Genomic DNA, 15,518 nt, shown 5'->3' with positions numbered 1-15,518 from the left:
TAATTTGTACTTCCCACCCCACACTTATAACCTACAACACTTTCAAATCACTTGAGGGACACTTCCTAACAATCCCGATTGAAAAGCCACTTTATCGTCTCTCAACTTATATCTCACTGAGTGAATTAGATGACTCATTCATCTGTTTGAGCTTTTATGCTCTATAAATAGGCCACAGGGTCATCCTACATACGTTTGGTTATATTGAAGCTGGGGTTAAAATTTGGTTATGCAAAAAACAAACACAATGGTAAGGCAGTACAATTTCATACATGCCAAAGAAAAGTTTTCTATTCATTCACCTCTGTTAGGCCGACTCCTGAAAACAACAGGTCATTTTATAAACCTCGTTACAGTGTATAAAACATTGGAACACATATAGTTAACTTTCTTCTAGCTTTGTATTAGAAAGATACTCCATGCAATGAAAATTTTATCTTTGTGCTTTTTATTACATGTGGGACCAAATACAAAAAGGGTTTATAAATATATAAGCCAATTAAACCTCTTGTTGTTTAATAAGTGAGCAGTTATATTTTGTACAGGAGTAAGAAGTTAGGACTCAAGTATCTGAAATGACATTTTATCGTTTGTTGACAGACTCTCGTTGTCCAATATCATGGAGAACAATTTCTCTGTCACTTGGGTGGTGGCTGTGGAACCTGGTTAACCTTTTCACTCCATAGCAGTCCTTGCTGCTAATAAGGCAAATCACGTTCACTGTTCACTTAATGACTCTTCACAGAGCATTTACTGAGTGCAAGTAATATTCTAGGCATTGAGGGAAAAGCAATGAGTAAAACATAAAAACCTCTGTTCTCGTGCAACTTACGTTTTGTGCAGGAAACATTAGTTTTCAGCAGAGCTGACATGATCTGAGAACTTTTTTTAATAATCAAAAAAAGGCAATAAAGGAGAGAAAAAATACATAGAATAGGCAAGACAAATGAAAAGCACGTATTTGGATGGTAGATCTGATTCTCTGTGTTTTTATCGCAGACTTTGGACAAGCTCCTTAACCTCTTGGGACCTCGGTTTCCTCATCTTTAAAAGGGAGTTAATGTGCCAGTTTGTGTGAGGATGAAACGTGTCTGACTAGGACAATGCCTGGCACATCAGTGTTTGTAAAATACAATGAATCAATATGTTAAATGTAAAGAGACTGCATGTTCCAATTTAAAGAGTTTTTCAGAGTGGACAAAAAAAGCGAAATCCAGCTGTATGCTCTCTACAAAAGATATATCAACTCATAACATATAGCAAAATGGAAAGTAAACGAATGGAAAATACATACCATGTGAATGCCAACCAAAAATAAACGGTGTGACGACTGCCTTCCAGGTCAAAAAAAACACACCCAAACTGTTCAACTCAAGAAGATCAACTTCATAATAATAAACGATTCAAATAACAAATGGCTCAGTTCATCAGGATGATAATAAAACTTTAAATGTGTAAGGACCATAACAGCGTAACCTCAAAACCATGAAAGATTATGCTCTTAACCTTTTGTTACAAGAAATACAAATGCATCATCAGAGTAGGAGATTTTCAATGCACTTGTCGCAGTAATTGATACAACAGGTTAACAAGTGTCAGGATACAATATTTGAATAATATAGTTCATAAAATTGACCTGATACACGTATGTCCAATAACTGCATGATACACATTGTTTTCAAGCACACATAGAACATTTCCCAAAATTGAGCATATCCTGGTTTTCATAACGTAAACCCGACCAGACATCCAAGGCTAGATACCATTCAAGGTATGTTCTCCGCAGCCTGCAGTGAAGCCAGAGACCAATCCCCAAAATTCAGGAAGTGTAGCTCTAAATAACTCATAGACTGTAAAGGAGAAATCATGCTAGACATTTGAAATATATGAAACAACTGAACGTTAACACATCCTGCCTGTGGCTCTGGGGTGTCACGAAAGCCATGTTTATAAAGGGAAACGTGTAGCTCTCCATTCACATTGAAAACAAAGTGCACTAAAACTCAGTGAGCTAACAATCCATCTCAAGAAGTTAGACAAAGAATAGCAAGTTGAACCAAAGAAAATAGAAGAAAGGAAGTAATAAAGAATATAAATTAATTAAATAGAGAAAATACATTCGACAGAGAGGATCAACAGGTCGAAAAGTTGGTTCCTTGAAAAGATGAACAAAATTAAACTGCTGAAGAGCTTGATCAGGGGAGACAGGGAGGAGGAGAAATGAAGACAGTGAATTAGGCAACTCTTTTGAGAAGGTTTGCTGAGAAATAGGGCAGTAGCTGGAGTGTAGGTGTGACGTGGAGAGGAGTTTTGTAAAGGTGGACGGCGTTACTATTTGTTGTAAGAACGTTTATTCATCTCACAAATGTTCATTGAGCTTCTCCTGGGTGCCGGGTATTGTCCTGACCCTGCAGGCGGAGAAGAGCTTGAGTCTCAGGTTCCTCAAAGAGCTTCCATTCTAGTAGGAAGAGACAGGCAATAAGCAATAAGCATAATAACAAAGTACATAATGTTGGAAAATGGTACATGCTGTGGAAAGGAAGGAGGGAGTGCAAAGGGGGCTGGGAGTGCAGGGTCTGGCTCTTGTGGGGGGCCTTTGTGGGGAGCAGGCAGCAGGCTGTGGGGGCTCAGATGCGAGGAAGCGGGCAGACGGGTGGCCAGGACTTGTGGAAATTCTCTTCCTGTTGTTTCTGTGTTTTCAGTTAAGCTGTTTCCCATGACTCAAAATATGGTTTGGTTTGTTGGTCTTGTGTTGTGTAATTGGTTTAGATTTTCTTTTGCTGAAGCTCATTAAACTTGGCATTCATTTGCTCTAAACTTCCCAGAGCTCAAACCCTACTGAGACCCCCTTGCCGCCTGAGTTGAAGTTCATAGAGCTCTTTGGTTCTAGAGATAACGCGAGCCTGCCAGCCTCGCTTCTCTAGGGGTCCCTCCCTTAGATTGCTGTGGGCGGGGCTTCCAAAGCAGGATTTCAGGAAGGTGTGGAGATCTTGCAACGCGTAGCTTTAAGACTGTCGCTTTCCTGTCCTCGATCCCATCTGTGGGTTCGGTTTCTTAATAGTCGAAATAATGTGTAATAAAATTTTCAGAGCAATTAACTGCTTCTTCATGTGGTCAACACATTGCTGCCCACAAGACAGGATGCCAGCTGCAATTTTGGTTTGAATGAAGAATGTGCACATGGAAATACTTGGGTTTTGTTTGTCATTATTGTTGTTTGGGCAAAGGCAGGGGTGATGTATGGTTCTCACTTGCTGAAGACAACAGGGAGACACCATTCAGAAAAGGCAACTGAGGTTTTAATAGCGGTCTCAAGATGGTAGAAACCTTGGTCGCAGGATCCCTATAGGGACATTTCAGAAGGCATGCTGACCTCAGCGTTCCTTTCCATCTATCTTCAGTCTCCGCATAGTTTTCAAGGTGGCAGGAGAATATGATTGGCTGATGACATTAACCTTTCCCACGTCCCGCTCATTCTTTTTTTTCCAGAGATGCCATAACAAAAATGAAGGATGTTTACCTCAAGAATCCTCAAATGGGAGACCCAGCCAGTTTGGATCACAAATTAACAGAAGTCAGCCAAAATATAGAAAAACTGCGACTGGAGGCCCAGAAATTCGAGGTATGAAAAAACTGCTGTTACAAAAATAGAAACAGAAGAGGGGCTTGGTGTCATGCAGTGACTGTGGGTACAGAGCGCCAGCATTTCTGCCCCTGAGGGAGTTGTGGCTGGAAATGTCAGGGTGATTCTTGAGTTATGATAAAAGGAAAAATCCACTGAGTGTTCTGCTTTTCAGCATGTCCCATTTTAATTGTGTCCCTTGAAATTGACACCACTGAAGGTTATATTTAGTGTTGTTGATCAATTTAAATATTTCACTTAAGTTTGTTCTGCTTCATCTCATTTTAATAACGTGTGTCATTGGGAGTGTGTAATCGTCCATCATCTCAGTGAATCGAAAGACACAAAACATTAATTCAAATATGGTATTGTTCTTTCAGAGGACCTATTATCAAAAGGTTACATATGTGAAAACCAGTTGGGAATACAAATTAGAAATGAGTAGGAAACACTCATTTCTGAAAACATCTCAATAAATGTTTTAAGGAGAGACAGAAGTACTTGAAAGCTGTGGGCAAAAGGCTCCCCTCCCACCCCACCCCCACCCCGCACTTAGATTACAGAGCATGGAAAAATACATTAGGAACTGATCGCTCCAATCAGAATAGGCTGTTTCTATCAAGAATGTTTCTAGAATCTGTCAGTAAGTTTGAGTTTTTAGAACGGTAGACATGTCCTTTTCTGATCATTTGTATTCTTTTGCCTTTTGAACAGTGTAACTATTCAAGTGTAACTTAGAGTAATTCGTTCAAATGTTACTGAGGGTAAATTTATATCTATTTTGAATTTTCCTGTGTAGAAGTTTCTTCACTGTTAAAAAATGTTACACTCTTTAAAAAAAAAAAAAAAAGGGTGGGGTGGGGTGGGGAGTATAGCTTTCAAACTCAGTCCTTGCTCAAGTGTGGCAGTACCATCCTGTTTCCAAGGGTGACCTCATGGTCACAGAAGCTTCGGAACCAGATGGAACTAGAAGACACTTGTCCGAAATCACATCTTCCTGCCACATTGTGAGCAGCTGAATCCATTTACTTCCGCTTCTCTAACTTGGGATGAAATGGAAGCAGTCACCTTTGAGTACGTTTATACAGTCGGATGCAAATAACACTGGGGACCCCGCCCCACCTGGTCCTCTGGGATCAGCTTCAGTGACCAAGAGCAGCCTGAATTTGGGACCTTCAGACTCCATGGTGGGGCCCTCCGCTGAGGCCGGAGTCTCATGGCTTTTGTTTCCAGGCCTGGCTGGCTGAGGTGGAGGGCAGGCTCCCGGCACGCAGCGAGCAGGCCCGCCGACAGAGTGGCATGTACGACGGCCAGACCGCCCCGCCGGTCAACAACTGCGCCCAAGACCGGGAGAGGTACAGTATCTGTACAGCCCTGCTGCCTGGGTTTATTTCTCAATTCTGGGATCTGAAAATGAGCATCAGACACTTGTTGGATACCAATGTGTCTGTGGCGATGGACCTGTGCTTCTCCCCAGGGTGCTGGTTTTTGCCTCGACGTTTTAAGCAATCACTCTGGGTGGGTGGCCAGCACTGTGGTCTTGGGGGGCTGCATCTGCGTCCTCACTGGGGCCAGTTGCTATAGTTGCTGTGTGTTTTCCTTTCTTGAGCAGCCCGGATGGCAGTTACACGGAGGAGCAGAGTCAGGAGAGTGAGGTGAAGGTGCTGGCCACGGATTTCGATGACGAGTTTGACGACGAGGAACCCCTACCTGCCATAGGGACTTGCAAAGCTCTCTACACGTTTGACGGTAACACCTCATGCCAGATCCCCCCACGGTTCACAAACTGTCTGCGTCACTCTGCTCTTTCCGTGATCCGACTTTTCTTTTGAAGCCTTCCAAAACTTTCTCTTATTACTCTTGTTCTACTCATAGTATTTACTATTATTATTATTATTAAGTTGATGGCTGTATATTTTGCCTATTGGCCCATATAATTTAACAACTTTCAGTGAGCTCAATTATAGCGGATAGTATAAAATGATGATTCCATCCATTCATTCAATATTTATAGAGCTCCTGTGGTGTAAAGACTCCGGAAGGGCTGGGATGCAGGTGGCATGGAGTGGTGCCCACCCTGGAGAAAGGAAGCAGATGTGTGGCTAGGAGGGGGCAGCTTGCAGGATTTATGGGAGGAGGGTACAAAGTGATGGGGTTTCACGGGAGGGGGAGGTCACTTCTGTAAGGAAATTTAGAGAACTCTCTGAGCTGCAATGTATCAGAGGCCTGGGTGATGCCAAACATGGACGTGAGGAAAGCGTGGGGTTCCTGTGGCTGGAGCTCAGATGTCTTAGGGGTAATAGCAGACTAGAAAGTACACGATGCCCATGGGGGTTGGGTAACAGAAGCATTTGGATTGCACTGGGCACATTGAGGAGCTATTGAAAGTATTTGAGCAGAAGCTTGACGCGATCAGAGCTGTACCTTAGGGCATTTATTGTCATATGTGTAGGAGCAACCAGAAAACAGGGATAATGGTTAGAAAGACAAGCCAAGTGTTTCCTAACCTGATGAAACTTGAATCAAATCAGTATCCCGCAGAATGTTCTAAGGATGCTCAGAAAGAAGCAGTCAGTTCATCTGAGTTGGGGAAGCCCTGGAATAAGTAAATTGTACAGATATCTTCACTGCAGGACTTTTCAGAGCCTTTAATACACTAAATATTCATTGTGACAAAACAAGAAAGAGAAGCACCGTGTTAAATGTTCCCAATTTTACTTCAGTCCAAAACATCTCCTCCACCCCCTGGGCCCCCATAGCACCCCAACTCACAGCTCCCTAAACAGTTTATCTCTCAGAACACGGTTTGGGCAATGGTAGCTTGTCTTCTGAAATGAGCTCAGCCGATGGTGTTGGGAGCCTCGATGAAGAAATGAACCCAGAGATACTGCAGGAAACACTCTGCTCAGACTCAGGGCTGATCAGAAGTGGGAATAAAAAGGGGAGGGGATAAAGATGGTTCCCCAAGTTGCCTCCTGGGACAGTGGAGATAGATGCCCCCTGATGGGAAAGCAGGAGGAGGATCTAGTGCGTGTGTGAAGGCGGGTGGGGGCCAGGAGCCCAGGTCCACCCATGTCGTGTGTCAGAGTCAAGGCAACATCAAGGCTGAGCTGTGCTTCAGGCAGAGGGAGAAGGGGAGCCTTAGCTGCAGAAAAGAACCAGAATAGACAAAGAAGTGGGGACAATGTGTAACGAGGTGTAGTTGAAGCCATGGGAACACTTTCACCCCGAGAGCGAGGAAGAGCAGAGCAGAGGGTTCCCCTGGGACAGTACCTGCCGTCCGGGAAGGGCGAGAGAGAAGGCTCCCAGGAGGAATTGGAGAAGGGTCCTTAGAGAGATGGGAGGCGAGGACCAGAAGTTTCTGTGTGGGAGGAGAAAGTGTCAGGGCGGTGGGGAAGGGGCCACGGCATCTGAGGACCGACCCGGGCTTTTACCAGTTTCACTGCAAAACTCCATTTGCTCTCGACCTGGGTTTTACCAGAAACCTAATATATTCTGATACGGCTTTTCCAGGTCAGAATGAAGGAACCATTTCAGTGGTCGAAGGAGAAACGCTCTATGTGATAGAGGAAGACAAAGGTGATGGGTGGACCCGCATTCGGAGAAGTGAAGACGAAGAGGGCTACGTCCCCACTTCATACGTCGAAGTCTATTTGGACAAAAATGCCAAAGGTGCTAAGACTTATATTTAATACAACTTAAAAAAAAAAAAACTTTAAAAAATTGGAGTTGTTTCTCCCCACAACTGTGACTGTTGCAGGCAGTTCTTCAAAAGACTGGATGGAGTGTGCGGCCGGCCATGTTGTCACATAGCCACTCGGTGACTTCAGGCCCCTCCCTCCAACTTGCCCTGTCTAGTCCTGACTATAATCCAGTTTCATTTGCTGATGATATTTTATGTGGAAAGCTGCCAACTGCCAATTTACAACCGTGTCATTTGAAATCTGATAAACATTTTTGCTTTCGGCAGTATCTGTAGATAACAAAACAAGCTGCCTTCTAGTTTCTAATCAATATTTCTGAATTTCAAACTCCGCACACATCACAGAGGTGCAGAAGACTTCCGTTTTCTTATTTATATGTAGTATCTGTATCCGCCACCAATCGAACTACCTTAGCATGTTACATTTTGTAACCATAAGTTGAACTGTGCTACTTTGTTAAATTTTACCACCCTTCACTTTGGAGGACATCATAAATAAAAGTTCCTACCCCCCAGCCCCCATCCCCACTCCCCTCTTGAGTAAAGAATCAAATAAGAAAATTCTTTTATTGGTATCAAAAGTGTGAATTTTTATCGGGATTATCCTAGTATGTCTGTTTGATCCCTGGAAAAGTTTGGTCAGTTACCCATCTGATTTTTACACATGTCTAGTGACCTGCTCTCTTCCAGCTGACAGAGTTATCAGATGTGCTGGTAGTGCTGTTTAGATAAACTTACGTCAAAATAGCGTACTTAGTTTTTGTTCTGCTGGAGGTTGTGTGGCAAGTGGAGCTGTATTCAGCTGACGCGTCCTGGGTGTGGCTATAAGGAGAGTGAACAGCGTCTGCTTCTGCAGACACAGACTCCAACACATCGCTTTTCAAAGGGAGAATTTTTTTTTCTTTTAAACATTGGCGTCTTTAACACCCAAAGTGAATTTACTGAAAACCATGTTAGAATTGCTTGCTCATTTTGTAGAATTCACAGTAGCCAGAATAAAATAAAATGTTTCACCCTCTTGAAAGGAATCTAGGTCACTTGGGGATTTGCATTTTGAAGCTGGCAGGATAAGTGGTGAAATTGGTCCTATGGATGGATGGGTACCAAGCCCAGTGTTTGTGCCCATTTTGCAAATTACCCTGAGATCATGGAGATTAGCTATAAATGGGTCACAGTGAAAGTGTCAGGATTCTCTTTTCATTTGGCTTTGAAAATCATTCCTATCCTTTCTACTTTTAAATGGGAAATTAGCTCTTTGCCTCGATACCGTGGGCTCCTTTTATAAGCCAATTTGGAGCTGACTTTAAAAGTGAGGGCAATACACCGTGGGTCGAGGACCTGGCAGGAGATATGGGTGCGTGTTGCAGATTCCAGCAGAAAGTTCACTTATATTTCTCACAAGGGTCATCAAAGTGGAATTTAGTAATCTTTACTTAATGACAGCCTAATTTTTCAAATGCTTTTTATTTTTAAATAATTATAGAATCTCAGGAACTTGCAAAGATAGCACAGAGAGATCCGGGTACCCTTCACCCAGTTTCCTCCCGGTGGTTACATCTGACAACGATTGTACCAAAAGCAGGACACCAACATCGGTCAGCCTGATTTTTAAAATATAATTTTGTAATTCAAATTTCTTTGGAATTATTATACCTTTGCTGACATAATATCAATAAAGCCACTCACCTGAGCCCAGACCTCTCTGGGGAACTGTTTCAGCCCCCCTTTTTAACTATTGCAGCAAAAAGGAGACAAATCAGCTGATCCTTAAACCACAGGGGTGTGTTTTCATGAGCAGGAAGTCACAGTTTTAGGCTTGTAACCAAGTGAAAGGGGAGACCTACGGGATGAAAACCTAACCTTTCTCTCCAGTGAGGAACTCGTTTCCAGACTATGAACTATACTGGAGAAGGCAAACTTAAACACTGAAAACGTCTTAAATTGGGGTAAAACAATATTAGCCTTTGAAAAGCCTGCCCTGAAAAGTATAGCACTCCATGAAGGTTATTTTTTATTTTGCTTTTTTTTTTTTTCCTTCGGTGTTGTGCAAATTGGACTCAGAAAATAGCGCAGTTGGTTTGGGGGGATTGGTTTGGGCACCTGAACTATGGTCATTAATGTAACTTGTACGCCCCAGACCCTGTAGCCCACATGTCTGTGTCAAGGTGACAAAACGGTGAAAAACATTTTGTGGTTTCAGTCCCATCCCATCTCGTCAATGCGTGAAATATTAGCAAAAGCATTCAAACAAATCCCAAAGGATCAGGAATGTTCCCATTCCACCCAAAGTATACTTTGTTGTCCTCCAATAGTTACCTGTTAATAAAAAGAAGCAAAGCCCCAGCTTGTTTATAAAGTTACCTCCTTTCATTTTAGAGTTACCCTTAGCAGTGACTGATGTGTGTGGAGAAGCCTTTCTCGTGTTTCTAAGTCCGTCCGCCTCCCCCACCGACATTGCCTGCCTTACAGCTGCTTCCCAAGGCCCACAGCTCCATGCAGTTGTTTTATTTTCAGTAACACCCGTGCTGTGTGTGTATGTGTCGTCTCCGATGTGACTATTTAATAATTGCCAAAATATTTAGTTTAGGGGAACTTCCCACTGGTCAACTGGATTGTGACTATCTTCTTTTATGGTTTGGTTTGGTTTGTTTTTTTCAATTGCTTTCTGTTAAATATGTCCGCAATCCCCCCTCCCCAATATATTTGTATATACTGCAATTTAAAAACTAAAAGGATTACTTGAATTCGTTGTTTTAACGTTTGACTCTTTTATCTGTTTGTTTTATTGGTGATTCTGCTGCCTAAAAGTGACCTTTTTGTTTTTGTAACCGCTGGGGAAGCCGGAAGGACTGTTTCACTGCTAGCTAGGGCCCTGCCGGCTGGTCCAGCCTTGAGTTTATTGTAGACACTTGGGTTCTGAGTAAGTTTTGTTCCAATACGGCCAACATGGTTGTGTCTCTCTCTATTCTTATCCTAACAGACAAGAATCTGTCTGGCACCTTTTAGTTGTACCCTCGTATCTGCCTCTCTAATAAACGTTGTATTTTTTCTCCGTGTTGTGTATTTTAAATGATTTTTCACCTTTCTGAGAAAGTGATTCTGTGTATCCCAAGTATTTCCCTCTTTCATCTTCAGTAATGGGGAATTTTCTAGCCAAATGCTTTTTAAAAATTCTGCCCTTTCCCCCTCCTGTTTCTACCCTGTGTGCATCTAAGGGCTCCAAGGTCTCCCTGGTCTGTCTTCTCCCCACCTCAAGATGAAGAACTTTCACTGTTTGTGGGGAGTAGATATGGAGGGACAGCTTGCCTTTTCACCAGAGGTTGTACGTTTTACTGATAAAGAACCAAGGGTGCCCGTCAGAGAGAATCTGCCTTTGAGCTCCTTGCATCGTTCTGGGAAGCTGGTGGCCTTTCTCTCAAAACTCAATTTATTAGAAAGATGACGTGGGGTGGATGGGTGCCTCCTTTGTCTACGTGGGCTTCTCAGAAGGAAAGATGGGAGCTAAAACCGTGAAAGTTCCTTATCTGTGGGACCCTGTGGTAACCAATTGCTCTCAAGTTGCCCCCACCGCACCCCCTCCTTTCCCAATCCCCCCCCAGGGCGGTGCAGTTTGCCTTGAGCTGCAGAATGCCCGCCCCTGACCTTGGGCCTTCCCCTCTAACACAAGTTTTTCTTTCTTTCTTTTTGTGTTGTAGATTCTTAAAGGTGGTTACGGAGCCAGAGCCACGGGGGAGGCTTCCCAGGAGAAACCCTTCGGTCTGCTTGTCTCCACAGGCCTGGCGCCCACGTGAACAGACAGCTCTCGGCTGGGCTGGGGCACGGCCCTCGGCACCTCAGCCTGAAGTGACATCCCCACACCATGCAGCTGCTTGCCTTTTCTTTCTTTTCTTTTTACAGCATGCTCCTCGCGGCCCAGCACCTCCTATGGCCCAGTCTGGCCAACTCTTGGGGGCAGGTCTGTCCCCATCTGGGTCCCCACCCCACACAGGACCATGGAAGGCAGCTAGACATGCACTCCCTCGTCCCCTGGCTCCTGTCTTGGCCCTCAGTCCACCTGGCCCGTCCTGGCCTGTCCACGGTTCACACTGTGCCTTTTGTGAAAACTTTGCCACTGGTCTCCTGGGGAGACTGACAGAACCTGGACCGGGAGGGTCAGGCACGCACCGCGTGGACTGAATGCCTGATGTCATCGCTGGTCTCACATCGTTTACGTTAGAAAATACCCATCGTTCCCACGTCCACTGAGCATCCTTTTCTGTTGATGGGGTTTCATCTCACAGTAAAACCCTGATTGGCCCTTGCAGCATTTCCTGGCCTGAGTGTCGCTGGCAGCCACTGGGGTGCACACACGTTTTTGTTTGGGGCCCTGTTTTCAGTGGCCCAGAAACATCCACACTGGAATTCAAATCCGGCTTGCGGGCCAGCCCTGCTGTCTGTCCTGTGTCTACCGTTCAAGGGATCGAGGAACGCCCTAGCCCAGCTTCTCCACACCGTCTTCCTGCGGGTGACAACTGCCGACGTGACACTGGGGGAACACGTGTCTCACTGGTGTACTAGCTCGTTGCAAAGAGAAAATTCCCTTGTTCCATGAATTCCAAGATTTGCATCGTAGGATTTGAGCCTTTTTGTCACCAAACAGCCTGTGCTTCTTGTGGTTCAAGTGGCCCTGTGGCTCCGGCTTCTGCGTTTATCACATGCTCTGCAGGCCACGTGGCGGTAACTGACTTTGCTGTTTGAGCTCCGTTTCCTTCCTCTTAGGGGTCTTTGAGGAAAACGTGAGGCCATGTAGCCTATGGCCACTCAAGCCTTGGAGCCGTGTCACTTCTCTTTTTCTGGTGCAGAAACAGTCGAGAAAAGTCACTGGCTGTGGGTGTGAAAGCCCAAGGATGAAGTTGGGCCTCTTTCTTCTTTTGTTTGGCTTTGGTGGTCGCCTCAAGCATCCTCAAGTGTTTTCAACATGTGTGAATCTAAGATAAGGAAGTCTTCCGGGAGCCAGAGGGTCAGGGACAGAAACGATGGGTCCCGAGGGTTGGGCCTGTGTTCAGTGGCAGGAAAACGGCCCTTCTCAGCAAACCAGGCTTGACCACACACCACCCTCCAGGAGCAGCTCAGTCAACCCACAGTGACTAGAACCACAAGCAAGCAAATGCCTGAGGTAAGCAGGTGAGGAGGAAGTGGCTTCAGGTTGAGAGCTAGTGAGCGGTGGAGCTTGGGTCCTGTCATTCTTCCGCACCCAGAAGTGGAGCCAGGCCCAGGGGACCTGCAGCCGGGGCATCGCAGCTCTGCTACAGCAGCAGCAGCTTCCGGTCACCAGGGTGGGTAGCCCACTGTAGCCTGCAGCAGTCTTGCGAGAGGACAGGCTTGGCAGATGACACTGAAGCCAGGATGCCAAAGGTGAGACGAGTCAGGGCCTCACTTGCAAATCAGGTGTGTGGTTAATGTCAGCAGTCGGTCCCCGTGCTCCTCCGCTGGCAAGGTAACCGGATCTCTCCAGGATCTTTTGAATTTCACCAAATTCAGCTGACCACTCTCCACACGGATGCTAATGGTTTTTAAAAATCTGATCTTAGAGCCTCAGTAATGCATGTGCATTGCATCTTCCATATTATGGGTCAGGATAGACTAATTTCTTGCAATATAGGGGGGAAGGTAGAAGCTGCAGCAATGTGTCCTTTTAATGTCTGTTAAACCCAGTGTAGAATATACTGTGTCCTCCTGTAACCCCCGCCCCCCTTTTTTTCTTCTGTACCACCTGCGTCCAAAACAGAATGGATAATGAGTGCTTTTCAACGTTAACCTTGGTGTTTGCTCCTCTACCAATCTGTGCGGCTGCATGGAAAGGGCAGTGCTGTACCAGCTGGGCTTATTAAAGAAAGGACGTTAGTATACGATAGTTGAGATGTATCCTGTACTCTGGGAATCCTACTGTGACGTCACCTATTACTATGGAGCAGTTCACATAGAGTAGAAACATGGAATTCCCCATATGCCTCTCGGTCTCCCTCCTGTCCACTGCCTGTCATTTCTCTACCAATGCCAGAATATCATGTTGTAAGAATGATGAATTTTTTAAAGAACCTGCCCTGAAAATGACTTCAAAACAAAACGAGAGAGGGGGTGCTTATCATCGATCCAGTTTTTCCTGTGCAGGATGGGAAACTAGTAAACGCCATGGAATGCTATAATGGGGTTTTCCTTTGGGTTTTTACCCTGCTCGTCTTGAAGCTTTCAGGTCGTTATGCTCAGGCAACAGAAGCCCGTGAGTAGCTTGTCTCACCAGCCGGAGCACAGAGGCCACTAATGCCTTTTGGGAACATCTGTAATTACAGAAGAAAGTTTACTGAACATGAAAAAGTTACGTTGATGCTAAGTATTTTTCCAGGAATTTTGGTTTCAAACTTAATGACTCTGCCTCCTGTGCTTCTGTCATTCAAAAAACTTCTTTAAAACGTGACCCAAGATTCTATTTTCATCTGACGTTGAGCACCTTTAAACTTTTTGGTTTATGTGTGTGTGTTGCACTAATGCTAAACTTTGGAGGCATTTCAGTGTTGTCACAGTCCATTGCCATTGTAAAGGTTCTGGAATTGCCCATTTGTCTCTGGAGATGGAATTAAACCAAATAAAATATTCCATTGGAAAGCTTATATTGACTTGTAACTATATGTTAATCCTTTAAATGTTAAATAAAAGTATAACTTCTGGCAGGGTATCATGGGACTGTTTTATTGCACAGTGGTGCCCCGCGTCAGGAAAGCAGTCTGATCCCCTGGGGCGGGCTCCGCTCTGCACCCCAACACAAGCTCCGTGTAGTTGCCATCTGGGAGGGACTTTCGACCTCGCCAGCTCTAGCTACCACCCCACCTACGGGGTGGGGAGGGGAAGCTGTCAGACATGGGTGACATGGGATTCCGGTGGGGAGGCTTCTTGTAACCAGGAATGCTTTTTGCATGCAAATTCAGCTAGCAGCTACTCGAGGTTTTCAGAGACCCTATTGTCGGGTGTTGGGGGGGGAGCGGGGAAATTGGAGCATGTTTGCGTTTCCTTGGCAGTCTGGTGTCACAAGCGCTCAAGCCCACCCTGGGAGGCTTGGCTGGCTGAAATAATCACTGGTTTCTGGGCAGCCGCAGTCAGTGTGCAGCACTGAAGGATGGGGGCCTCATTGCACCCCTGCATGTGTACAGTGGGAGGCCCCGTTTCCATAGCCAGCCTTGAAACTCTCACCAGGCCTCGGGAAGTAGCTTGGTTTGTGCCTGCACCTCTTTCTTCCTACGGCTCTTTAGAACACTGAGTGTGAACAAGCAGTCTTGCTAAGGGTTGAGTCACTTGCTGAGGGTGGGAGCTGAGGTCACCAGGAAGAGGCCAGGTGTCACTGCGGCCTTCCCCTCCTCCCACACATGGATGGGACTGGCCTTTAAAGCAAGTCCTCAGTGAAGGCTGCTGCCATCAGGGCCAGGAAGTCACGGTTCTCAGTGAGAGACACTGGTAAAGGAACCAAGGTGACTCCATGATTGTCCTGAGGCCCTGTCATCTAGCCTGTCAGCAAAAGGTTAATCTAGGAAGAATGTTTCCAGCATGTTTGAGGGGACAGAGCCCCAGAAAGCAGTTTCCAGGCTCTCGGCCTCACATAGAAAGGTCGAGGTAGTAAATGGCCCAGGTAGTAAATGGCCATCAACTGTGATTGGATGGCCATCAGCTGTGGCTAGTTGGCCGTCAGCTGTAACCAGTGAGCCATTAGCCACTAATATAACTGCTGTGGCCTCACTAGCAGAAAATGATGGGCTAGCAAGAAGATGGTGGCTGAGCTAGCAAGCTGCGCAGTGAGGGTTGAGAATTGTGTGGCTCCTGTTTCCTGTTTCTCCAACCCAGCCGCCAGCGAGAGTATAGTGGTGTGACTCCCCTACCTATGGCTCCATGGGTGTTCCTTTTTGGCCTCACCGTGTGTGGGGACAGAACCCCAAAAAAGCAGTTTCCAGGCTCTCGGCCTCACATAGAAAGGTGCTGGCTCAGGTAGTAAATGGCCATCAACTGTGATTGCATGGCCATCAGCTGTGGCTAGTTGACCGTCAGCTGTAACCAGTGAGCCATTGGCCACTAATATAACTGCTGTGGCTACACTAGCAGAGAGAAGAGAGAGAGAAGAATGGGGGCTAGCAAGAAGATGGTGGTTGGGCTGGCAAGCGTGGATGGCGG

The 15,518-nt window shown here is 45.5% G+C and overlaps 1 protein-coding gene across 22 annotated transcripts in view; it reads left to right on the top strand.

The window, feature by feature from the left end:
- FNBP1 (formin binding protein 1) overlaps positions 1-14,029 on the top strand; it is a 114,508-nt gene extending 100,479 nt beyond the window's left edge. For 10 of the 22 annotated variants that reach the window (XM_074331181.1, XM_019728841.2, XM_019728840.2 and 7 more), the window contains 4 exons: positions 3,490-3,622; positions 4,856-4,977; positions 5,235-5,371; positions 7,136-7,461. In XM_074331181.1, the coding sequence (XP_074187282.1) occupies positions 3,490-3,622; positions 4,856-4,977; positions 5,235-5,371; positions 7,136-7,314 (571 nt within the window). In that variant the 3' untranslated portion in view covers positions 7,315-7,461. Of the gene's footprint in view, positions 1-3,489; positions 3,623-4,855; positions 4,978-5,231; positions 5,372-7,135; positions 7,462-11,020 lie in introns of those variants that run through there. The other 12 variants (XM_074331179.1, XM_019728846.2, XM_074331180.1 and 9 more) reach the window with 5 other exon arrangements.
- Positions 14,030-15,518: the final 1,489 nt, after the last annotated feature.

Source organism: Rhinolophus sinicus, linkage group LG04 (genome assembly GCF_036562045.2).
Source record: "Rhinolophus sinicus isolate RSC01 linkage group LG04, ASM3656204v1, whole genome shotgun sequence".
Classification (NCBI taxonomy): Eukaryota; Metazoa; Chordata; class Mammalia; order Chiroptera; family Rhinolophidae; genus Rhinolophus; species Rhinolophus sinicus.
This window is presented reverse-complemented; position numbering and strand designations above follow the sequence as displayed.